The 25,415-nt window shown below is 53.2% G+C and overlaps 1 protein-coding gene and 1 non-coding gene across 6 annotated transcripts in view; both read right to left on the bottom strand.

Annotated features, from left to right (window-relative positions):
- The window catches only part of AP1B1 (adaptor related protein complex 1 subunit beta 1), a 52,481-nt gene that overhangs the window by 4,421 nt on the left and 22,645 nt on the right, over positions 1-25,415 (bottom strand). For 4 of the 5 annotated variants that reach the window (XM_064272497.1, XM_064272496.1, XM_064272498.1 and 1 more), the window contains 13 exons: positions 23,541-23,676; positions 22,485-22,730; positions 21,065-21,255; positions 19,275-19,496; positions 16,552-16,720; positions 16,031-16,126; positions 14,909-15,024; positions 14,416-14,581; positions 9,414-9,512; positions 8,636-8,895; positions 7,846-8,047; positions 6,309-6,452; positions 1,786-1,931 (listed from right to left, as the gene is read on the bottom strand). In XM_064272497.1, coding sequence (XP_064128567.1) covers positions 1,786-1,931; positions 6,309-6,452; positions 7,846-8,047; positions 8,636-8,895; positions 9,414-9,512; positions 14,416-14,581; positions 14,909-15,024; positions 16,031-16,126; positions 16,552-16,720; positions 19,275-19,496; positions 21,065-21,255; positions 22,485-22,730; positions 23,541-23,676 — 2,193 coding nt within the window. The remainder of the gene's footprint in view (positions 1-1,785; positions 1,932-6,308; positions 6,453-7,845; positions 8,048-8,635; positions 8,896-9,413; positions 9,513-14,415; positions 14,582-14,908; positions 15,025-16,030; positions 16,127-16,551; positions 16,721-19,274; positions 19,497-21,064; positions 21,256-22,484; positions 22,731-23,540; positions 23,677-25,415) is intronic. The other variant, XM_023559259.2, reaches the window with a different exon arrangement.
- LOC111753118 (small nucleolar RNA SNORD125) lies at positions 1,077-1,173 on the bottom strand. The gene has a single exon (XR_002787973.1). It is a non-coding gene; the product is annotated as a small nucleolar RNA SNORD125 (small nucleolar RNA).

Raw genomic sequence — 25,415 nt, 5'->3', positions numbered from 1 at the left:
AGGGAGAGAAGCCCCCGCAGGGATAGCGGGAAAGCAGATGCTGAAACGGGTGAGCGGGCTCCTCGGGCTCCTGGGAGCCTCTCCACCAAGCCAGCCTCACCCAGCTCCAGGTGGCAGGTCAGAAGGATGAGCTCCTGACTGCAGACCCCAAGCTGATCTCTGCCCTCACTCTCCCCTGGGCTAGGTACTGTGCAGGGCCTGGTGAGTGCAGCCTGGGCCTGCCCTTGAGCAGCTCTGCCTAGTACAGCCCAGACTTTACCAGGGGCCAGGACTGTGAGCAGCTTCTAACGTGGAAATTCTGTGATACCCAAGTCTCTGCTGCCAATTACCACCTCCCAGGAGGGCTCTGACCACCCCAATCGAAATGCGTGAATAGGCCAGTTGCACGATGGCCAGAGAGATTCAGGAGGCCCCATTTCACTGGGAAGTATGTCGGCCAATTAGGATGATCACCATGAGCGTGAGAGACACCCCAGCAGTAGGTTCTTGGAAGATGTGTCACGTGAGGATTACCTGGGACCACAAACCAAGCACTCATTTATGTGCAGGCTGGGCCTTTGATGGTCAGTGATTCCTGTCCTTGTAAAAACGGCAACAAGTACATACCACCCACCTTCCAGACGACACGGAGACCCAGGGAGAGGCAGGCATGTGCTGGACCCGTGGGGTAAGTGGCACTGCAGAGATGCAGAGCTTGATACCTGGGTCTCGAGTGGCTCAGGCCTCCAGGCCTTCCTGGGAGCCCCACCACGGCCTATAGGTGGCTCTGGGCAATGTGCCTGCCCTCTCTGAGCCCAGGTGTCCTCATCTACTAAAAGGGGGTAATAGCATCAATGTCACCGGGTTGTCAAATGCCTCAAGTGAGACAACATTTGTTAAGCCCTGGGTATAGGGCCTAGCACTCAGGAATTGCTAACACACAGCAGGTTTGTTATAAGCAATGATCATGGCAACCACACCTTGGAGTCTGGGGCTTTCCTGTGGCCTCCAGGCTCATCTGAGGGTAAGTGGTAGAGCTGCCTCATCCTCCCTGGACTGACCCAAAGTGGGGACCCACTGGTCCACAGGCTCTCACTGGGGAAGCAGCCCCTTCAGTCAACTTCTTAGAGGCTCAGTTTGCTCATCACTAGAGCTGCTCAGGAAGAAGGATCATCAGGAGAGGCTGCCTGGGTTCCCCGGAGAGCTGTGGCCTTGGCCCTTGGCCCAGATGGCCTGGCCCCAAAAGACCCGATGAGGCCCAGACAGGTGCCCTTCTCTGTTGACACACAGTGTAGTGGGCTCGGCGGGGTGAGGAGCCTGGTGCGGCCACCACTCTGAGGCCTGTCTGATGGCCTGCCTCAGGGCAGCGGCTGGGAGACAGGCCCAGCCCTCACCAGCCTGGAAATATCCGTTCTACTCTGAGGGTTCCAGTGTGACATGCGGGGGCGATTCAGGCCTGGGAGAGGCAGCTGTGTGCTTCCCACCACGCGGGACGGGCGCCCTCCTCTTGGTAGGTGAGGTGTTTGCCAAAGGCTGGAATTGGGTTGTGTCAGTAAAACCCTACTTTGGGCACTAGAGGAAGCCAAAAAAGAGAGATAAAGAAAACATTCCCTTCTCCATCCGGTACTTTGGAGACTACATAAAGAGGCCACTGGGGGAAAAAGTCACTGTGTTTGAGAGCTCTGACCTGCGGGCAGTGGTGAGGAACATCCACCTTCACCAGCCCTGCGCGGCCCTCCAGCCCCTGCCTGCACAGTCAGTAGTGGACTTCCCTCGGCCAAGCCCTGGGGGCAGCTGGGAGCTCACCTGTTGCGGTTGAACTGGATGGCAAAGTCAGTCATGACCTGCAGGGCCTTGTTAGTTAGCTGGAGGTCCATGGAGATGGAGCCCACCTGGCGGGTGAAAGTGCCCGAGATCTCCAGACCCTTGGCCTTCATGGCTGGGAGCCAGACCTGCAGGGAAGAGGTGGAGGGGGGAGCTGTGGTTCATGTCTTTTTCTGAACAAGGTGCAAACAGCTCTTATGAAGGTTCTTTTGCTCCCTTCCACAAGACTGCTACACCTGCTTTTACACAGGGGGATCATCAAGCGTATCTTGGGGTGCTAAGACCCAGTGTGGCCCACACAGGGTCGTGCCATGGTGTGGCTGCACATCAGAGCAGCTCAGCAGGGAGACATGCTGGGTGTGCTCAGGTGTTGACCCAAGTCTTCAAAGTCAAAGGAGACGCTTAGGAAAATAGAGCTGAGGAAGGCACCCAGACAGTGGTTCCCTGCCAGCTCCTGACAAGCCAAGAACAGAGCCAAGCGCCCAACAGCATCCTGGGCCTCCGCCAGAGCCTAAGCCTGCCCTGGCTGTCACAGCCTGTCCCTTCCTCACAGAAGGCAGGGATGGTCTATCCAAGGACAGTACCTAACAAGATCCCTCGCCCAGCAGGGCCTCTGCCACTTGGGTGCCTTGTCATTTGAGTCTCAGCTCAAGTGCCACCTCTTCCGGGAAGCCTACCCAAGGATCCTGTCCCATGTTCATACTACAGTGACAGTGCGAAGTGTGCCCATGTGGCAGGCCCTCCACCCAGCGAGCAGAGGGGAGGCTCTGGTTCTCCATCTTTGCATCCTTGGCTCAGAGCCTGGTGTGAGCTAGGCTAACAGGATGAACTAAAGCCCTGCCCATGAAAGATGTCTGGTGATGCCACCCCACTCAGACCTTTATTCTCACCAGGACGGCTCGCAGGCCCCTAGGTCAAAAGGCTCGGCCCCAACTGACAGACCCCCAAGTGCACCCCAGCAAATGCCAAAGCCAGGCTTTTCAGAGTCATCTGGGTGCCAGCCCTTGCCCACCTGACTCGCATACCACAGCACAGTCATGCAGCCAAGTCCTGTCAGCTCCACCTCCCAGACCCGCCTCAGAGCCTCTGCCCCCTGCTGAGCCCCAGCAGAGCTCAGCAGACAATGAGCCCAGCCCCCTAGTTCCTCTCACCCCATTTCATAGCAGCTGAAGTCTTTTAAAATGCAAATCTGAACCTGGCACTCTTCAAAACCCCTTTGAACCTCAATGGCTCCCACCAACCATGACCAGGACCTGGACAAGGCCCCAGCAGCCCGTTGCCCACCTGCCCCAGGCTCCATCCGTACTGCTCCCCTGGACCTCGCATGCGCCCCATCCCCACCCACCTTGGCTAACTCCCCAACTTCTCTTGCATCCCCTGGGGAGATCTGTGAGGGCAGAAACCACAGGGCTTGTGTTCCCAGCTGAGACTTGGCATGAAGAAAGCACTCAGAAGGCGGGTGACTCTCACCTCCTTCTGGGAAGCCATCCCTGGGCCCCACCCCAACCAAGCTTCCTTTCAAGTGTCCTTGCAGGAGACCCTGTACCACTGAGGTGATCAGCAATGACAAGAGTCGTCTGATTGACATTTGCTGGGGGCTGGGATCTCATCTCTCTTGGCCACTGTGGCATCATGCAGTCTAGCACAGGCCCCAGCACAGAACTCATTCTCAATATTCACCACACAACACAGAACCACCACTGCTGCTGGTCTAAGGTGCTGAGGACCTCGGGTTTCTTTTACACAGAAGTCCTCGTCCCCCTCGACTAGGGCGGGTCAAAGAGTGTATTTATCCCCACCTGAGGGTCGAAGGAAAGGCACACAAGACAAACAATTCTAGCTAGTCCTGGTGCTGTTAGGAATTTTTTCTACCTACTGCTTCTGATTTGGAGAGAGCACACACGTTTGTGAGGGCTCCTCTGTGAGGGCTGGGAGACAGAGCTGACCCTCATGCTGGAACCCTTCTGTGGCTAAGGCAGTGAAGAAAGTCCTGTGCATGCTGCAAGGACTCCTCCTCCAGGCAGCCTGCCATGGCTACTCCTGGCTTGGTGGTTCCCTTCTACCTCTCATATCCAGCACTCACTGTTGGTACATGCACCTGGCCCTCAACCTCAACAAAGCAGTGATGATGTCTATTAAAATGTCCACACAAGCAGAGGGAAACCCTTTGGAGGGCAAAGAGCAGGCTTTATATTGCTGGTAGCTCTACAGTGCCTACAAGGGCTGCCACCAAGACTTTCAGGAGTCTTTTGATACTAGTCCTACTGGATGCTTGCTCTACTGGGCTTTCAAGGTGTACGGTGCGGCCTCATGTATTAGGCAGTTAGCCAATGGCAACTTTCTACATCACACCACATATCCAGACCGCTGACTGACACTCCACACTGAGGCAGGCATACAGGAGAACATCGGGTACTCTGAGGCATGATGTGGGGTCTGGTGCCAGGCCCTGTCACTTACCAGCTATGACCTTAGGCAACAGCACTCGGATTTCTCAACCATCAAGTGGGGACCACAGCAGCATGAGGCTGCTAGGAGGAGTCAGTGGGATGAGCGACGTGGCGTGCTCGCGCGGCACCGGCACACGAGTGCTCAGCTGCTAGCACTGCATCTGCTGTGGAACTGGGCCTCTTGGGGCCCAGGTCCTGCCAAGGAGGCCTGACAGGGGTGGCTGGCACACAGCAGGTGAGGCCAGGTCAGGGAAGGGCAGGTGCTGGGCCCGTGGCTCCCCAGCCATGACGCAGATGTCACTGTATCCCTGAAGTCCAGCTGTATCCTGCTCTGGGGAGGGGACTTCAGAAGAAAGAGGCTCTGGTGGGAATGAAGTGGCAGACACAGCTGGCAGCTTCCTTGACACTGAGGACATGGCCCACACCGTGCTTTCTGTATTCTCCTCCCCTCATCCTTGCCCTCCCCTCATGTCCCCATCTCAGCAAGTGGCACCTTCCCTCGTCTGTTGCTCAAGCCAGAATGCTTCCGCTTCCTCCCCATCAGCCCCATTTCTGGCTCCCTGGGAGCTCTCAAGTTCAGCCTCACATCTCCATCCCAGGCTGTCCCCATCACTCATCTGATTCCTGCCACGGTCTCCTCCGCAGGCTCCTGGCTTTTGTTCTTACCCCTTCCAGTCTCTCCTCCATGCTGCAGTCAGAGCAACTTTTCTAAAGTACAAACCTCATCACTTTATCATTCTGCTTGAAACCTTCCGGTGGCTCCCACCGCACCGAGATTGAGTGCAAACACTCCCAGCCAGGCCCTGTCCACCTTGCCTGCCTCCTGCCACTCTAACCTAGTCCAGCCCATGGTCTCAGGGGTGGCACTGCCCTGAGGTAGCACTGTGAGCATCTGAGTGGCATCTTCTGTGGCACAATGGAGGTCACTACCTTTTGTGAGCTGGGGTCAGGGATGCTGGATGTTCTGCCATGGGGGACATCAGTCCTCACAATGAGCAACTATCCTGCATCCCTCAAATGTTTTCTGCATTGTTTCAATATACCTTGAAATTTCAACTCAGGGTTCTTTACACAGAGGAATGTTAACAACCATGAAAATCAAGGCAAGACTGTTCTTTGTTTTGTTCAGAATTTCACTGAGAGTTGGTCACCATTCCAGAAGCTAACAGCACTGCTGGCAACAGCACTCACGATACCCAAGCTACAAAGTACTTCATTGGTAGCTGTTACAGTCACGGTGACTGTATGCGTTGCTGCAAACAGCTGACAATTTCTCCCTGGCCTCTAGGGCCGGCACGCCCAGGTGTTTACAACACTGCAATACGAAATTTTAAGTCCTTCCTTTACGTGCCCTTTATATCGTTAGAGCATCTTACTGATCTCTTTTGAAATTAAATGAGTAGGCAGGTTACATAGTCCAAAAACACCATTTAAGGAGAGAAAGGGGCATTATAAAGTGTTGATTATGCATGAGGGGCACTTGGTCTGAGAGCACCGAGAACCACTGCTCTAACCAGACAGGACTCCTGCCAGTTCCCTGAGAGGTGCCAGCTCTCTCACACTGCCAGGCCTTTCCACAGGCTGTTCTCTCTGCCTGGGACCCTCTCCCTGCTTTTGCTTCGCTAATTCTCACTTCTGATTCATGGTGACCTTATAGAACAGAGAACTGCCCCATAAGGTTCCCAAGGCTGTGGGTCTCTATGAAAGCAGACTGCCACATCTTTCTCTTGCAGAGCCGCTGGTGGTTTTGAACAACTAATCTTTCGGCTAGCAGCCGAGCACTTTAACCACTGTGCCACCTATTAGTCAGAATCAACTTGATGGCAGTGGGTTTGGTTTTTGGTTTTAATTCTGAGTTGTTCCACAGGTGTGTTTTGGGAAGCCTGACGTAGGCTCCCTTCCTCGGTGCTCCCACAGCCCCTGGCAAACTGCTGCTCCTGGAGACTGTCCCTGCCGGCCTGAGCCAGGGTCCACGGAACCAGCCACTTAAGGAGCCCACACGTCAGTCTCTGAGCTTCTCTCCGCTCCCGCCATGAGAGAAGGCATGTTACTTACTGCTTTGGGGGCCACGTATGATCCTGACAGGTTGCCCACACCACTGGTCAGGTCAAAGAGGTCACTCAGGCCGCTGCCAATGGGTGCTCCTAGGCTGGCTGGTACTGCTGCTGCTGGGGGGGACGTGAAATTGGTGCCCCCGATCTGGAAAGGAAGGGAAAGGGGTCAGAGGCAGGCATCAGAGGCAGGGGCATCAGGGCCCAGGGAAAGGAATAGAGGCCCCTGGCTCTTTAGAAACAGTGGGGTGGGGACAGGAGGGGGACTGTGGGCTGCCATCCACCTCACCTTTAAGTCACAGAAAGACAGAGCGAGGTGGGTTAGAAGAGAGGTTGAGCCCTTCCCATGCCCTGGGCAAGAGCTGCGGACACCCCCAAACTAGCACTCAGCTCATGGATCAAAGGAGACCTGAGGCCCACTGCTGGAAGGGGGCTGGGCTGAGCAGGTAGGAGCTTGGCCTTGAAAGTGCAGAGGGGCTGTGGAAACTGGAGGGACCAGCGACCTCAGGAGGACAAGTATCTTGTCCTGAGGTGAGGACATAGGGGCTCTTGGCAGCTGGATGTCAGGCAGTGAAGTGGAGGTCACCAGGACACTGAGGACAGGAGGCTGGGCTCAGCAGGGAGGGGCTTCTGGGCCATCATCCGTCTCTTTCAAGCCTAGGCCAGTGCCCCCCAGGAAGAGCAGGGACAAGGCTTGGTGACATAAAAGGGCTGAACCGTACCCCTTCTGACTCATCCCCCATCTCCAAGCAGAAGCAGGCAGGGTGAAGAGAACAGGCAGCCACATGCAGAGAGAAAAGGCAGGAAAGAAACAGAGAGAGAAAGGGAAAGAGGGAGATTAGTCAGCTGCTGCTCCATCCAAGACGAACTTATTCAGGGGCTTGGAAGAGACCCAGACACTGTCCCCATGAGGGGCACCCCATGGCTGCATCCTGCCCCGTCACATCCTTTCTCCAGTGGCACTGGTCGCCAGACTCCTCCCTGTGCCGCAGTCCTGGGAACCTGAGCCAGGCATGGCTGAGAGGACAGGCGTCAGCTCGCCTCCACCTGGCTCACCAGCTGCCTGAGGAACTCCGGGGAGACACTAGGCCAGGCTCACCCACCTCCTTTCCTATACAGGGAGGGACTCTCTGTCCCTGACCTCCCGTGGCTTCTCTCAACAAACAGGCTCAAATCAGCCTGGTGCAGAGGGTGAGAGTGAAGGACCACAAGCCTGACTCTCAAAGACCAGGAAAGTCTCAGGCCTTGCAGGGTAGGATTGAGGAAAGGGCCAAGATTGGCCCTGCACTGCCTTAGGTCTCTTGGTACTCAGTGGTTGGACAAGGGGTCTGAATCCTGTCTCGGTCACTTACCATGGAGGGCAGGGCGCCTGACCTCTCTAAGCGTAGGCTTTCTCATCTCTAAGTAGGGCCCCACACATTCACCTTCACAGGTAGATAGTAAGGACTAACTTCAATGTACCTGAGGTGCTTGGCTGGTGCCTGGCACAGAAGGCGTTCATGATTAGCAACATCACCCAGACAGGGGGACCCAGGACGTACCAGGCTGTCGAGGCCTCCACCAAGAAGATCCACTGCTCCCATCTGTGCTGAGGAGGCGGCCAGGGGAGGGCCGCTTACCGGGGGGCCGAGGTCCAGGTTGAGGAGGTCTCCCAGCAGGTCACCCTGAGGGGGGATGACATCTGGCTGCTCAACAGGGGGGGCTCCAGTGGGGGCTGCCTCGGGGCTCTCTGCGCTCTCGTTCCTGCCGGGGACACGGGTGTGAGAGGATCAGTTGTGGGCGATACTCTACCAGGACAGGCACCCTCACTGTCCCAAGAGGGGGCTGTCTACACAGCTCCCTCCCTCCCTGCTCATCACATTTGATCCATCTTTTAGGTACTCCTTGAGATCCAGTTCATGGGGGTAAGTGAAGGGAGAGGGCCTGTGTCCTCACCACTTGGCCCATCCCAAAAAGAACTGGATGCTAGTCCCTGAAGAACTGTGTGACCAGGCTGCACCAGCCACTTGAAGCGGCTGAGAAGAAAGGCAATTAGACAGAGTTGGGTCTGAGCCCTAGCTCTGCCCCCGACTAGCCGTGGGATCCCAGGCCAGCCACTCAAGTTCTCTATCCCTGTTGTCCTCGTCTGTTAAGTGGGAATATTTCTCTCAGAGCTGTTGTAAGGATTGAATGAGGTCACAGTAAATGCCTAGAGTGTAGCAGCCTTCCATAAAATGTCTCCTAGACTCATAATTTTCCTCAGACTCAGGCCTTGTCAGGGGCCATCACACCAGGCCTGAGTGCTGTTGCTACGGCAGAACCAGGCTGGGTGGCTCAGCTGACGTCACTCACGAGGCAGTACGGGGTGGCAGGCTCTTGTGCACGACGCCCCGGCCGCCCTCCACAAAGGCGCTGGGTGGCTTGTGGTAGACGGAGGCCAGTGTGCCAATGTAGCAGATGAGCTCGTCCAGCAGCGTGGGCTCGATGAGGTCTGTCTCTTCAGAGATGAGCGGCTTCTCAGCCAGCACCACCTCCTTGGCAGCCACGGGGTCGGTGGATAATAAGCGCCAGTAGATGTAGCCGCGGTCCCGCAGGTCCGGGTTATCCGAGTCCTTGTGGGGTGATGAGAAGTCCATGAAACTCAACCAGAGAACCCAAGGCATGACCACCGGGCTGGTCAATGGCAGCAATGCCTGAGCACTCCCATGAGCCTGTCTCTAAACCACTTAAACGGACATGTCCCCAGCCCCTGGACTCATCCCACTGTGGTTCTTCACGCTAGTCCCCACCTCAGGCAGGCCATGCCACTCCTGTCTCCACCTGCCGGGCTCTCCTCTATGGTCTGTCCTCCCTGGCCGCCATCCAAACCCTCTGTATTCTCTGCAGACCTGCCCCTCCCCATGCATCCCTCCTTGACTGCTGGACCTCACTCTCCTCTCTCGTTTACATTGTTGCAACTTCACCACTTGACCCACTCCATTGTGATTTGTCTGTCAGTTCCCAGCTAGACTCTGAGCTCTGTGAACTGGATTACTCTGGAGCCAAACTCCCAGAGGTGCCAGTCTTGGGCGGCACACTGAGGTCTGATTCCTCAGACCAAAGCTCCCCCTGCTGGAGGCTGGGCACCCACCTGAGTGGCCAGACTGAGGACTTGCTGCACCAGCTCCTGGGTCTCCGTAGGCTTCTTCAGAAAGAGTTTCACAATGGCTGTCAGCAGCTGCAGCTGGACCTTAGAGGAGACAGAGGGCAAGAGGAGGAAGAAGTGTGGGCTTTATGTGGGGACAGAAGGAAACCAAATGAGGGTCTTGAGGAGGAAAAGGGGCCTGCAAAGTTCTTGAAGCAAAGAGCAGCTTTCCTAGGTATCGGGGTTGGCCAGGGGCACAGGCTAATCCAGCAGGGGCTGTTGGCAGAGCTGAGCAGCCCAGACCTCTGCCTTACCTGCAAAGGGAGAAGCTTAGACTGCCCAGCCCTGGGGTCCCACAAACCTGTCAAGGGGGCTGCTCAGAACTCTGGGCCCCACAGCGTCTTAAGAAGCTCACAGTTTGGTATACCTCTTAAAGGGGCTATCCACCAAAGCAGGGGGATGGAGCCAGAGAGGCGCCAGAGGGTTGGGACCATTCCTACACGGCCCTCTCTCAGCCTTGCCGCTCACCCAGCTGCTGCCTCCACCTGAACATTCCTTCTGCTGCCCTCAGCCAGGTCCACATTTTGTCTCCCAGGGGATCTCACAACGACCCCAGCTCTACCATGCGTCTCCTATCTCTTCGCCCCTTCCATTCCCTTTTTCCCCTTCCATGGGAGCAGCCCCCTTGTACTGGGAAAGCTTCCTAGCCCTGGGTTTTCCCGTGGCGATGAGCTCCTTAAGGGCAGGAATGGTGTCTGTCTTGCTCACGGCTGTACCCCTAGTTTTTCCTCAGTCTCGTGCCTGGTGCATAGGAGTGCCTAAATAAATACCTGCTGGCTAAAAACACATCTATGGAATAAGAATTCTCTGCATATAGTCCTTAGCCACAGTCTTACTTTTGCCAGCCCTGCGGCAAGACGGCAGCCTGAGAGTCCTGACCAGGACAGTGCCATGAAGCCCTGGGCTGCGACAGGGACAGGCGGGTCGGCGGCAGGAAGGCAGGAGGTGGTGTGGGATGCTCAGCAGCAACAGTGCCAGTGGCATCTCCTTGGGCCTGTCCAGCAGAAGGGCACTTACTGAAATCAACGGCTTAATTACCCTGGTATGCAGGTAGGCTAAGGGCAGGAGGCAGAATGGAGGTGTGGTCTGCTTCTGGGATTAAGTGGTCCAGCATCCTTGGGCCAATAGCAGAGGAACAGTGGGCTAACTGTTTGCAGCCCAGGAGCTGCGTGTAGACCTGGCTCCAGCCCCTGACTGGGGGCCTATGAGCAGCTGTTTACCCTTGTCTGGAGGGAGAGGTGTGGCCTACTTCAAGGGGTTCTTGTGAGCTTTGAGAATGGCAATTCACAGCAGCTTACATGGAGCTAGAGTCAGCTCACACTTCAATTTAACTCTGGTTCGGCCACTTCTGAGCCGAGTGGCCCTGGGTAAGTCATTTAATTTCTCTGAGTCTCAGTTTCCTCATCTGTAAAATGGTATTACAACAGTACCTCACAGCGTTTATGGGAAGTGTCAATGAGGCAACAAATATAAAGAACCTAGGGGGTATTTTGTTCAATACACAGCAGCTCTCATCACCGCTGTACTCATCATCACCACTGCTGCCACCATCACACAGGCACTCTTTACCAAGTTCTCCTCAGCCCAGGTTTGCTGGCTGCCTGGGATCATTCAAATTGTCAAGGCTGCTGTGCCTTGTGGCCTGTCACACGCAAGTCTCTGCTGCCAGAGGGTGCTCTGGTCATGAGCCCAGGGCCTGGCCTGGCTCCCCATTCAGATTTCCCCACCTGACATGCCACTGCCCCATAAGCCTGCATGCTCAGGGGCAGCCCTCCTGCAATGATGCACTGTCCTCGCCATCCAGACAGGATGGGACAGTAGGACAGCGAGGAAAGGCAAGCTGGGCTGATGCACCACCTGGCCAAGCCCTTGGGAGTCCTCCGTCTACTGCTAAAGAGGTTGAGAAGCCTAGGAGGAGGAGTTCCAAAGAGAGAATCTATAGTAAATCCCCAAACTTGAAGTACTAGCCAAGCATTCTTAAAAGAGGTCTGAGATGTTCTGTGAACCGCAGAGTCAAAGGAAACAAGCCACTTAACTGAAACAACACCCCCTAACATCATCCAGTAATCTTGGCAATAACCCTGGTGGCGTAGTGGTCAAGTGCTACAGCTGCTAACCAAGAGGTCGGCAGTTCAAATCCACCAGTCGCTCCTTGGAAACTCTATGGTGCAGTTGTGCTCTGTCCTATGGGGTCACTGTGAGTCAGAATCAACTCGATGGCACTGGGTTTAGAAGACGGGGAAATAGCTTGGTGAGTTTAGGTAATATGTTCCAGGCCACCCAACCAGAGGAAGAGCCTGGATTCAAAACTGCAGAAGCCCTGTTTCTTTCACTACACCAGCTTCCTTCTCAGCTTCCCTTACCTATCTTCTCTAACCCTGGCTCGTTAGCAGGCTTAGCTGAGGGGAAAGGCCGCAGAAGATTCACTCTCATGTAGGCAGAAATACCCGCCTCCTGACCATCCTCTGCGTAACCCCAGGCAGGACCCAACCAGGGGCAGAGGCCATCGTGGGCCAGGCTCTGCTTCTCAGAGACAAGAGAGGAGGCTGCTGATGACAGTGCAGTCAGCACGGAGGCAGGCTCGCAGCTGGACCTGGCAGGTGGCAGTGGGAGGGAGTGCTAGTGGAACTGAATACTATTATTTTTAATGGGCATCTTTTGTTTTTGCCCAGCTAGCATCTATTCTGTCTTCTGGGAACAGAAATGCTGGCCTTCCTTCAGCAGCTCGCCCTTTTCTCTGACCCTTCAATCCATGGAGATGGGAATCTGAGCCATAGTGGTTGGCTTGGGGGTCATGTGGACAGGCCCTGGAATGTCTGCTGGAACTGACTGAGAGAAAAGCTCTTTCCACAGGAGTTTCTAAGTTGTGAGGACACAGTCTGGAACTGCTGTCTCCCCATGGCACTCACTTCTGGGAGTCTGCCTGAGACAGAAGCGACCCCAGGGATACAGAGACAGACCTGAAGCCACCACTCATGTACCCTCACTCAGGAGTGCTGAAAGGCAGGTGCTCCCTGGTGTTACCACTTACAGGAACCAGTTAGTCCTCTTCTGGGTCTGCATCAGTTTGCTTTAGAACCAGTTATGGCCAACACCAGTATTACCATTAATGAGCGCTCTTTGTGGGCTGGGCAAGTGCTAAGGACAGTACAGAAAGCACCCCATTTAACTTTCACAACAACAGGATGAGGGTCTGTTCCACCTTGTTTTACATAAGAGGAAACTGAGGCTAAGAGAGGTACAGAGATTAGCTTAAAGCCACATAGCCAGGAAGTGGCAGAAGAGGGGTTTGAACTCTGGGACCTCAGATTCCAAGGCCCATGTTCTGACCCACTAGGTTACGCTGCCCCTGTTGGCAGCTAAGAAACTGTCTTTACAAACAGACTTTTTAAAGGCCCACGTTCTCCAACAGATAGTTCCCAGTTCAAAGAAAAGCAAATACAAATGAAAAGATGCTCAACTTCACTCATAACAGAAATGAAACTACAAAAATAAAAAGCTCTTTGATGTACTAGAATGGTGAGCAATAAGGACACGGGTGATCGCACACACCTGGGATGGACAGGGACTGGTACAACTTGCTGCTGTTGTTGCCAATGAGTCGATGCTGACTTACGGTGACCCCATACGTGCAGAGTAGAACTGTTCCAAAAGGTTTTCAAGGCTGTGACCTTTCCAAAGCAGATCGTTAGGCCCGTCTTCTGAGGTGCCTCTGGGTGGGTTCTAACCGCCGACCTTTCGGCTAGTCCAGCGCTTAACTGTTTGCACCACCCAGGTACGATCTCTGCACCAAGGGAAACCTGACCACAGCTATCCCAACCTCCAGTGCGCATGCCCTTTTACCCAAGGATTCTATGCCTGCACATGTGCAGTACACAAGGTTAGTCACTGCAACACTGTTCGAAAGAGCAGAAGACGGGACCCCTAAATATCCATCAAGGGGGGCTGGTTAAATGCAGCCGGGGACCTCTGCTCAAAAGAACCCTACGTAGTCATCAAATAGCAAGAAGGGTTCTCATAACAAAATAACTTAATAATGGGATGATTTTTGGATATATCTTTCAGTGAAAATGGCAAGGTGTGGGACAATTGAAATTTGTATGGTATGTGCTATTAGTAATATTTAAAAATAAATGAAAGGAAATACATACGTATGTGTATACATACACACACACACACAGATAGATGTGGGTGCGTGTGTCTGCTGGTGTATTTCTAAACTATCTCTGGAAGTATCCCCAAGAAACCAATAACAATCTCGGGGGTGGGGGAGGACTGGGTGGCTGCGGAAATTGGTGAGGGATTATTCATTATATGTATCTTCTCTGGTGGCGTAGTGCTTAAGTGCTACGGCTGCTAACCAAAGGGTTGGCAGTTCAAATCCGTCAGGCGCTCCTTGGAAACTCTATGGGGCAGTTCTACTCTGTCCTATAGGGTTGCTATAAGTTGGAATCGACTCGACGGCACTGGGTTTTATATCTTCCTGAATCTTTAAAACTGCAAATCAAGTCAATGTATTACCTACCCAAAGATAAATAGAAAATTAAAACAAGACCAGAAACTTCTGCCTGCCTTGATGTGTATTCGTACGATCTCTAGTTGTTGGTGTTAGCCGCCTTCAAGTCGACTCACGGCGACCCTATGTGTGCAGAGTAGAACTGCTCCACAGGGTTTTCAAGGCTGAGACCTTTCAGAAGTAGATCGCCAGGCCTGTCTTCTGCACACCACTGCAGACGATCCTCCCAGGACCCCCTTACGTACCACAGTGTAGAAGGAAAAGTGGCCGTGCCTGTCACTTCTCTGTCCACTCGGTCTGTGCAGCATTGGGAGGGCAGGGCTCTGAGGCCCTCTGGCTGAGGGGAGGGTTTCAGGCAGGACAGTTCCAGCGGTGCTGAGCTGCGGGACAGACCCATGCTCTGGCCTAAGTGGGCCCCACCCGACAGCTCACCTGCGTGCTCTCGTCGTGGAAGCCCTCGAGGAAGCTTTCCAGTAGCTCATCGGCATTGTCGATGCGCTCAGCATACTCGCCCACGATCCAGATCATGGCAGCCCGGGCCTCGGGCTCGTCCAGGGAGTCCAGGTTCTCACACAGTGTGGCGATCACACTCTCGTACCTGGGAGACAAGGGCACAGCTGGCCAGGAGCAGTGTGGGAGCCAGGGCAACACCAGGAAGGCCCAGTAGGAGCCCAGAGAGGCAGGCAGCTCCCTTGAGACCTCCAGAGGGTGGTGAGTTAAAGGTATGGGAGTTTCAGATGTTACATTTTAGTTCTTATTTTGGCCTAGGGAGCAGAGAAACAGCTCAGGGGAAATTAAAAATAAAAAATGTTTTTTTTTTTGAAATACTGTCTGTGGCAGAGAAGAAAGAAAGAAATTCCTCTTTCCTTTTCCTGTCCCCAAGCAGAGGCAGATTTCCCACTCATGGAAGGGGTGGGGCACGCACTTGTTGGGGTACTTGCGGAAGATGTCCTTGATGACCACGATGGCTTCCTGGACGACATAGTTGACCTTGGTCTGGATGAGATCGAGCAGCGTGCTCACACAACGCTCTGCTGATTGCTGAGTAGAAACAGAAGGGAAGGAGACGGGTAAGGCCTCTGTCTCCTGTTTCCAATGGGACTTCTGATGAGTATGTCTTGGTCAAGGGCTCAAAGTTACTCCTGGCCCACCTTTCTTATCACAGCAGGAGAACATGCTCCTCAGATAACAGGTGGGAGAACGAGTACAAAATGCCGGCCCTGGGTCCCAAGGAGAGAGGGAGGTAGAACTAGACTGAGGAGAAGGCCAGGGGAAGAGCTTCAGAGAGAGGGGAAAGTCTTTGCGGCTTCTCCAGGCCAAGCCTTTCCAGCTGTCCTCTGGAATGACTACACTCCAGCCTGACCCCCTTCACTTTTACCTGTTTCATGAAAGAGGCTCCTGTGACCAAAAACACATCTCTCCTTGGGGCTAGCCCTTCTCTCCCTCATTCTAACATACTGCACTAATGTCCTGGTGGGAGAGACTCCCATCACAGGCACCAAGGGCAAATGCCTCAGGGGACTCGGGGTGACCAACTATCCCAGGGCCCTCTAGTCACTAGTGGACTGGTATAAGGAGAGTCCAGCTCAGGGGTCAAGGAACCACCCCAGAGGCAGGGAATGGGAAGAGATGAAATGCTAGAATATAGGACTGGAGCGGCCCCAGGGAACCTGAATGAAAGGGGCACATGGTCAGTTGACTTATGCATGACACACACCAGAATGTTCACCAGGCACAGCGCTTGCCAGAAAGCTCCATGAAGTGAAAACTAAGTCTACTAGGACCACCACCTACTTGTGGTTGCCCCATGTCTCAGCTAATGCTGCAGGAAAGCCCACGATAATGATGGGTTAATTTAATCTACAGCAACTGGAAGGCCTAAAGGAGATTACAGAGCAAACCTGCACAATGGGTGCCTGGGGGGCTCTGGGGGTGACCCTCGGGCCTTCCTGGACACAGGCACTAGCAGATTTTGCTAGAATCTGATGGTCTTCTGGTTTCAGCTCCCTCCCTCCCTCCTCTGGCTGAGGCAGTCCCAGGGCCTCACCTCCACCTTGATGGCACAGCGGCCGATGGCTCGCACAGCTTTCCGTACAAAGTCCACATCCACCTCTGTTGCGTACTCTTTCAGCTCCGCCAACACCTGGGGCCCAAACACAGAAGCGGGGGGCTGGGGGGAGCGCTGGGGTTCTGCCTTCTGATTGAGGTGGAAGGCCCAAGCAAGGGGAGGAAGACAGCTGTCAGGTACCGAGAGTGGGACGCAGGGAAGGACAAGTTAGTTGGTAGGGCTGGAACGACCTTTGTTTAGTTGATCTAGCTGACACATCAACCTAACTACCACTTTTCAAAAGGATGGAAGATAGGTAATAATAGGGAGGAAAAATTCTTTAGTAACAAAAACATCAGTTAACATCTGTTGAGTGCTTACAGGCTCCGTGCCCTGTGCTACGCCCCCTTCATGGGGAGGGACCATTATCAGTGAGACAGACAGCTGCCCAGAGACCACAGCTCGCTGCTGGTGAGCCTGGTTGACACCAAACCCACGGCCCCAACCACCACACTGCTGACCTGGGCGATGTTGGCTTGGGACGCTAGGCGGATCATGATGTCTAGCTTCTCCAGCTTCACGTAGATAGGGTCATTGTACTTCACAAAGAAGACCTTCATCTCGTGCTTCAGGATCTCAGGCCTGGTGGTGGGGCAGGGTCGCCCAGAGAGCAAGGAGCAAGGCATCAGCCTGTGGGAAAACGCCTCCACATTTGCTGGGACACTTTTCCTGGGGCCTGAGGCGGGGCCTGACATTGTGAAGGCAGGGCCCTAGCCAGAGCGGCACACTCCTAAGGGCCCCCTGGCCTGCCTGAGCAAGGTTCCGAGCGGCCACTGCGTGTCCAGCCACATCACAGGCAGGGGACAGGGAGTGCACACAAGAGGCAGTTTACATCCGGGAGGCAGCAGGCCCCACGGGCACGGGCTTGGGAATCAGACAGGCCTTGGTTCTAACCCCGGCTGGGACCTTAGGCCTCTGTTTCTACGCCCATGAAATGGGAATGACACCATCCTTAGAAAGGCCTGGATTTTGGGAGTGTTCCCACTGTTCCCTACCTGATAAGGATAGGTAACTGTGCCTAGACTGTCTGTACAATCAACATGGTTCATGCTGAACACCTGCTTTCCTGGTGGGAGTCTTGAATCTCAGAACGTGCCAGGCAGAGAATGCCCATGTGACCAATACCCCCCAAACCCTTGGGCACTGAGTCTCAAATGGGCTTCCCTGAGCAGAAACATGGCACATGTGTTGTTGCACTTCACTGCTGGGGGAGGAGAGCACTCTGTGACCTCTACGGGAGGGGAAAGCCCTGGATGCTGGCATACGGATTCTTCTAGACTCTGCCTATGTCTTTTCCTTCATAATCCGCCTGTGTATCTTTACTATGTTACTATAACAGGACTTAGTCATGAGTACAGCTATATGCTGGATCTGTGAGTCCCTGTAGCAAATTTCTGAAGGTAGGGTGGTCTTGGGGGCCCCTAACACAGATCCCCACATAACAGGGCTATTGTGAGGGTTAGACGTGAAGCATTCAGCATGATGCCTGGCTCAGAGAAGGCGCTCCCTACACAGGTGCTACCACTGCAGAGCTCTTTCATGTGTGCCATTGCTCCTGTCCTCAAAGCTACAACTGCCACCACCTGCCTCTTTTCCTTGGATGAGACAACATCAGAGAGGTTGAGAGGGTTGCATAAGGTCACACAGCTGATGCTAATAAGTGGGCAAGACGAGTCACCAGCTCCTATGCCCTTTTCAGAAAAGAGAGGAGGAAGGAGAAGGAATGAGGACAGATGGCAGAAAAGGGAGAAGTCACAGTATAGAGGAAGGAGGTACCCTGGGCACTCAGTGCTACTGTGCTGGTGGCTGGGCGGTCCTGGCAAAGCCAGGAGTCGCTGGTGTGCCCTGGGCGGGGAGGCAGGAACCTGAGCCATGGAGCAGGAAGATGGGATTTCTGCAATCAGGACTTGGCAAAAGCTGCCCAGACACATGTCAGGACTGGACCAGGCAGTGCCTCGGTGACGTGGACAACTTCTGATAAGATTTACTGTGCCAAATACAGCACAGGATGCCCTTTCACCCCGATCTGGACCTTTAGGTCACTACAGCTTATTAAGTCCAGTGACCAAGGCACGGGTGTGTAAAGGCCCACACTGCAACTCTGAGTCCCTAGCCTGATCCTGTCGCTTAGGCATTCAGAAAGCTTTCCTGTATTTACCCCCCAAATGTCCCTATTCACCTGGCGTCTCTAGGCCCCCAAGAGTGTACTACAACGGCAAGAAGCATGTGCTCTCCCAAGAGAGAATGGCTGGAAGAGGCTGCTGTTCTTGCGTACCCCTGCTCCCAGCAACAGGGCCTGCTATAAGGTATGGATGCTCAGTAGTTACTTGCTGAATGAGTCATCTGACTGTACAGGCTGGGGCAGAACTCAGGAGTCCAGTCCCACTCCACAGAGCTGCACGGCTCCCTCACCACCACAGAGCAAAGGAGGTGACCATTCCAATGAAGCTGTCCTGCTCTGGGCCCCTCAGAACCAGTGCTGGTCCACTCTTTCCTGCCTGTATTCTCCCCCTCCCCCGAATCAGGCTCTTCCCACAGGAACGGTGGATGACCATTGCAGTCCTTCCCATGGAGGGGAGAGGAGGGGATGCACAGTGCCCTGGATCAATACCCCTCCCCCATGCCCGAGGTTGATGCAAAGTCCAAGGGTTCTTAAGCATCTCGGAGTCCTCCAGCCTCAGGCAATTGGACTGGAGCTATGGACTCTGTTCCCAGAAAACAGGTACACACAAACAGAATTTTACACACCACTTCTGAAGGGCTCGGTGGACTTGGAAGCCATTCGCTCTCCATGGTTAAGAACCTCGACTCCAGCCTTTACCTAGCCTGCTACCTGGTTAGGTTAAGCCAGGGTTTCCCAACCTCAGCATTATTGACATTTTGGGCCAAAGAATTCTTTGCGGTGGGGGCTGTCCCGTGCATAATAGGAATGTTGAGCAGCATCCCTAGAATCCCTAGATGCCAGCAGTCTCTCCTCCCCTTAAGGTGTCGCAACCAAAAGTATCTCTAGACATTGCCAAATGTTCCTGGGGGGACAAAAGTGCCCCAGCTGAAAACCAATGGATTAAGCTATTCTTCAAGACGTCCAGCATGGTGACAGGTCAGTTTCCCTTCGGCAGTCATTGTTCCCATCAAAGAGACTCCCTCTGGAGTGCACACTGCTGGTGTGTGGGAGGCCCGTTACCTTTTCTGCACGATGAGGTTGATGTTGCGCAGGGCCACGTACTGCAGCTCAGGCTCGGCAGACAGCAGTGTGACCAGGGGTGGGGCCAGCTTCTTCAGCAGTGTGCCGTAGTAGTCCAGGTCCTTGGACAACATCTCCATGAACTTCATCAGCACCTTCACAGCAGACAGCACCACAGCAGAGTTGGCGTGGGACAGTCTGGGGGTGACGCGCTCGCAGATGCTTGGGTCCATTCCAAAGGGGCAAAAAGGAGAGACAGACAAGGGAAAACACCCTGCTTTTAGTTCTCAAAATATCATGTCTTCTGCAGGAGGAAGTCTAGATCCTGGTTCTGCTGTCTGCTAACTGAGCCCAAGCAAGTTACAACTTGTCTGAGCCTCAGTACCCTCATCTGTAAAATGGGGAAGATACTGCCTGCTTCACAGGGTTGCTGAAGGTTTAAATGAGATAATGTGTGCAAAGTACCCAGCACAAAGTGGCCACCCAAGGAAGGACAATTAGTCTGTACATGCCTGGAGCAACAGAGGAAGAAGGAAAGCCAGGAATAGGAGGATATGGAATGTGTGACTAACTGCCTCTATGAACGAAAACTTCCTTTGCCATGAGACTAGAGGAACTGGATGGTGCCCGACTACCACTACTGAACATTTTGATCAAAGATTCTATAGAAGAATCCTGATCAAAAGGGGGAAAATGCAGAACAGAATTTCAAATTCTCAAGGACTCCAGACTTTCTGGAGCCAAGGGAGCTGAATGAACCCCTGAAAACTACTGCCCTCATATAATCTTTAAAACTTAAACTATCCCCTGAAGTCTTCTTAAAACCAAACAGTAGTTTAGCTTAACTAGTAAAACATGCCTGCTTTGAGTATTACACTCTTTTAAGAACTATCTATATGTGATCAAAGTGACAACGGCAATTTGAAAGGTTAGACAAGAACCTTAGGGGGCAGTGAGTTTACGTTAACATGGGTGGAACAACTCAGAAAAGAAGGGTGAGAATGGTTGTAGAACTTGAAAAGTGTAATCAATGTCACTGAATTGTACATGTAGAAACGGATGAATTGGTGTATGTTTTGCTGTGTATATTCTCAAAAACAAAAAAATAAAATTAAAAGAAAACCTATAGAGCAGTTCTACTCAGTAACCCATGGGTTGCCATGAAAAAAAAAAAAAACAAAACAAAGCACCCAGCACAGTGCCTGGCATGTAGTGAGTACACTATAAATGTCAACTCCTCCCTCCTACTGCGAGGGTGTTCAAAAGGGGCAGGTTAACAGGTTGGTTAAGATGAACAGTCAGTTGAGTCCCAGCTGGTAACCCTGCACAACTCCCTCTACCTCTCTAAGTGGGAATATCCTTCTCTGTAAAATAAGGAATGATGATGGGACCTCCTTCACAGAGTGGCTTTAGGGGTCATCTAATGCACAGAAGATACCCAGCAGAGCCTCAGGTTGACTTTTCAGTGAAAAGTCAATAAATGGTTGCTGTGATGCTACCAATCTTTAGCCAGTCTGGGGTGACTGGGGTCTCTTTCAGCTCCAGAAGCCCTGGCTTCTATAAGTGCCCACAGCGAGCAGTAAGCTGACTGCCTCAAACAATACGCATGCTGCTGACGGTATGGCTCTGGAGAGCCGAGAATCTACAGGCCTCTCTTGAGATGTGTATGAGGATGGTTTGTGCAGAAAGGCCTGGAAAGGACCCACTAGAGGCCTGAGGCCCAGCCCGTTGTTGGAGCCTCCTGAGGACGAGGCCATGCTGGGCTGGTGAGCCAGGGACAGCCTGCTCACCTCTGGGCCTCGCGGTCGTCCTTGGGCGTGTAGTTGGCCAGGCAGTCCAGGATGAAGATCTGGCCCCACTCGGTGCACTCGTTTAGGGCGGTCAGCAGCTTGTTAATGGATTGTGGGTTCAGGTCGAGCAAGTTGCTGCTGGGGTGAGACTCGGCAATCTCTGAGAGGGCAGCCACTGCGTTTGCCACCACCTGGGTTAGAAGGTGGAAGGGGTAGGGGCTAGGGCACTGCTCATAGGCCAGGGGCAGTAGGGCTAATGCTCCCCGACACCCCATGCTGGCCGGCCAGAAGGAGCATATCTTGAAGGGAACATATCGATGCGCAGGGTCTGGAGCATCCCCGACACCCACCCACTCTTGGCACTCATGCTATCGACTCCTCTGTAAATTAGGGCTAAAATAACCGCACCTACCATTTAAGAAAAAGAAGCAAAACAAAAACAAGCAAGAACGAGCTCCAAGTGCCAGCAACAGAAAGCATTCCCAACTACCAAACACAGTAGACTTCATCCAGCTACAACAGCCCATTTCAGGGTTTGTCAAAGTGTGCTTCTCAGAAGTAGACAATTTCTGTGAGCCCCTTAGAGCTGCTGGCAGTGGATGGGCACTGGAGGGCAGAGGGGCTTGCCAGGTGAAGCTCTGGGCTCTCAATCCAGTTTCACTAGAGTGGCAATTTTTACTTGTGTTCTGCATTGTTTCCACTTTTCCCTATGACGAAATGCTACAACGCCCATCCCTGTCCCTGCCATTCGCGCCTACGTGGGATCCGCGTGTCTGTAGGTTACAGAGTGGGAACGACCAGGTTGAAGGGCTTGTGCATTTCATTTTTAACAAGCTCTGCCAAACTGCCTTCCAAAATGCTGCCAGCGCTGTGTGTGAGTATACTGGTACGCCTACCCAGCCACATGCTGGGGCCTTATCTTCCAGGCTATACTACTTCAAGCTGATCCTTTATAACCCTGCAAGACATGAGCAAAGGGAAAGCGCCTTCCATTCAGGGATGATGGTCTTGGTGAGAAGACAGTGATAATGACCGTGACTGGAAGGGGAAAGAGGAGGGCGTAAGTTTTGACTGCACACCCACTGAGGACCAGGCCATGCCGGCCCCTTTACCTTCACAGCTCTAAGCCTCACGGCAATCCTGCCAGTCATGCAGAATGGGACCCATCTTACTGAGGAAGAAAAGAGGGCCCTGAAAGGTCAAGCAGCTAGCCCAAAGTCACACAGTGAGTTAGAGATGGTACAGAGAAGGAAATTCAGGTCTAGCTCATTCCACTTCAAGGTACAAGCACAATGAACCCACCCAGCAGGGCTCTGACTTCTAGGAACTGGAGAATTGCCTGGCAGAGGGTGAAGCCGAAGTCTCCCAAAGCGACCCAGGAGGTGATAGAGGAGGCACAATGGATGTGGCAGGGGCTTACCATGGGGTTAGAGTCAGAGATGAGGTCTTTCAGGGTGTCCAGGAAGCCCTGGTCCTCCACCAACTGGGCGTTAATATCATGAAGCTTAGCCACACACACGGCCGCTGTCTTGCGCACGTAGGGATCCTCGTCTTTCAGGCACTTCCGGAGGGGCTCGCACAGGTACTCTGTGATCTTGTCAACGCGGATGCAGCCCATGGTCCGCACAGCCAGGGCTCGGATCAGGGGGTTGGGGTCCTCACAGTCCTGGGGAACCAACCATTGGTCAGGGGCAGGGTGAGCCACATGTGGCTTCAGATTCCACCTGGCCTGCTCACATTAGGAGCTCTGAGCCCAGGTGGACTGAGCAACATCAGATGGCTGCTGTGGAAGCCCCCACCAACTGGAGGAACAGTATGAACAGTAAATGCCATGTGATGGTTCCCCTGCATTTATCAGACACTGTGCCAGGGGCTTCGCCCATTCTCTCCTTTAACCCTCATGGTAGATACACAATACTGGCCCTGTTGTACTCATGAGGAAGCTGAGGCTCTAGGAAGGTTGGGGTCTTGTCCAAATTCACAAAGCAGAGCTATTACTCAAACCCACATCCATCCAGCATCACAACCCGCAATTTTCCCACTGGACCACAGAAGCCCTTGCTTTCCCAACTCTGTGTATCAGCAGGGCTGATGGAGCTAGGGTTCTAAAGGTGCATAGAGCTAATGACTCACAACCCTCCCTCCTCTGTCTGGGGGACAGAAAACGTAGAAAGGAGCAAAGTCTAGAAGGGGGACACAAAGGATGCAGGGCAAGGGTCCATACCCAGAGGCGTGAGGAGATTCAACAGGCTTGGTGCGACCTCACATGGAATGAGTTAAGTACCTGATTTTCTGGAAAGAGTGGGGCACACTGCTGGAGAAGAGGCCCTGGGCTGAGCAGGGGGAGGCGGTCTAAGGGCCCGGAAGGGAGCCTGAGTGCTTCCACCAAGGGCCACAGCTGCCTCACCCCCCAGGAGATAAGGGGAAGGCAGAGCAGTGAGCACCCTGTGCCTCCTTCTACCAAACCCTCCCTTACCTTCACAAAGGTGTTGACGGCCATAATGGCCATGTCAGGCTGACTCTTGGCATAGTTCATCAAGTATAGGTACACCAACTTCTTCAGCTCCAGGTTGTCTGTCTGCATACAGTTCACCACGTCAGGGAAGAGGGCACTGAAATGTCAAAGTGGTGTCAGCATGGGGCAGGCTGAAGAAATGGAGAGATTTTTCAGGCAGCTAATTTTGTGGGAGTGGGGAACAGTGGATAAGAGGGAGGGAGAAAGATAAACAGAAATTCCTAGTGAAAAGGAAGGCAACAGCTACGTTGTTACCACAAACGCCTATTGATAGAAATGAAATTCCAAAGAGGTGACTCTAAAAACAAACAAATTCCTTTCCTCTTTTCACAGAGTTCAGATATGAGCTCTGGAGCCTGTCAGACCTAGCTCCAGCCCCAGCTCTACCTCTTGCTATCTATATGATGTTGGGAAAATTCCTTTGTCCTAAGTCTCCCTTTCCTCATTTGTAAGAAGGGTGTCACAAAAACCCACTTCACAGGATCCTGTGATAATTAAATGAGACAACTTAAGCTCATGTCTGAGAGGTGCTGAGCAAATGAAAACTATTCTTTTCTCCTCCCTGGTACTTCACGTGGCCCCCTTTTATGTTGGGCTGCTGGCTCCAGAGGGTGCATAGAGAAGCAGGGATGGGTCTGTGCTGCTTTCATTACAAGGGCCAGCTCTGGTACCCACTCAGAGGCAGCACCAGCATGTGTGGAGGAGCTCCCACTATAGGCCAGGTTTCGTGCAAAGGACTGTACATACTTGATTAGGCCAGGGGACTAGCGCCATGTTACACAAGAGAACTCTGAGGGTCACAAACATCAAATAACCTGCCTGAGGAGCCAGGTCTGACTCCAAAGCCCACGCTCGTGACTGTTACACTGACTGGAACCCTTCCCAACATGGTACCCAATGGTGTCAGAGTCACAGGCCCTGTTGAGATGTGAAATATAGTTAGAGATCTACTTTCTATCTCTGGAAGCATCACCTCTCAATTTTTGGGCTTTTACGGGCATGGACATAGTCATATAGACTTAAGAGGTCAAGGTGAATTTCCTGAGCAGGGAGAGGGCCACTGTGGCCAAGTTCCAACAGGCAAGAGTGCAGCTGGAGCTGAAATTGATGCATCACCTTGAAAGATGGTGCACCAAGAAGAAAGGGGAGTGAAGAGGAAAGGAGGAAGACCTGCTGAGGGGCCTGACTTGCTCTTTTGTGCCCGTCACATCAGCAAAACAAGCTCACTGGAGATGGAAGAACAAAGATATTTCCTCTGTGAGGAGGTGACACCCGTGTTCTAGTTAAAGGAGTGTGGCTTTGTCCTAGGACTAATCTGATTTGGACAGAGGCCCAGTTTTCCAGCAAAGGCCCGAGCCCTTCAGTGCTCTGTCTGCAGCAGAGATCTTTGCACAGCTTTCCCTCCTCTGCTCACCTGGGGGTCTCTTGCTGAGGGTGGCAATGGGATACAGAAATCCATGGAGAATGGGGTGGGATCAGTGTAACTGTGCTCCAGGACCCAAATGGGGGACTGCTCCATGTCAGCACCCAAACCATGAGCACAGGGCTGGATGCCATGAGGGCACAGAGGGGAGGGGATAGGCACCTTGGACCTGGATTTCAGAAGTGCTGGGCTTGAGTCCTCGTTTTGCCATTAACCACATGACCTTTGGGGTAATCGTTTTACTCCTTTTTTAGCTTGTTTCTTTGGTAGTAAAAATATCACTACCTACAATATGGGAATCATAAAGAATTAACTGAGAAAACATATCTGAAAGTTCTGCAGACTCTTTAACACTGCAAATGTATGTCGTCATAAAATCCAGTCCCTGCCTTTGAGGGCTTTCTGATCTGGTG

The sequence above is a fragment of the Loxodonta africana genome, chromosome 19, assembly GCF_030014295.1.
Source record: "Loxodonta africana isolate mLoxAfr1 chromosome 19, mLoxAfr1.hap2, whole genome shotgun sequence".
Lineage (NCBI taxonomy): Eukaryota > Metazoa > Chordata > Mammalia > Proboscidea > Elephantidae > Loxodonta > Loxodonta africana.
This window is presented reverse-complemented; position numbering and strand designations above follow the sequence as displayed.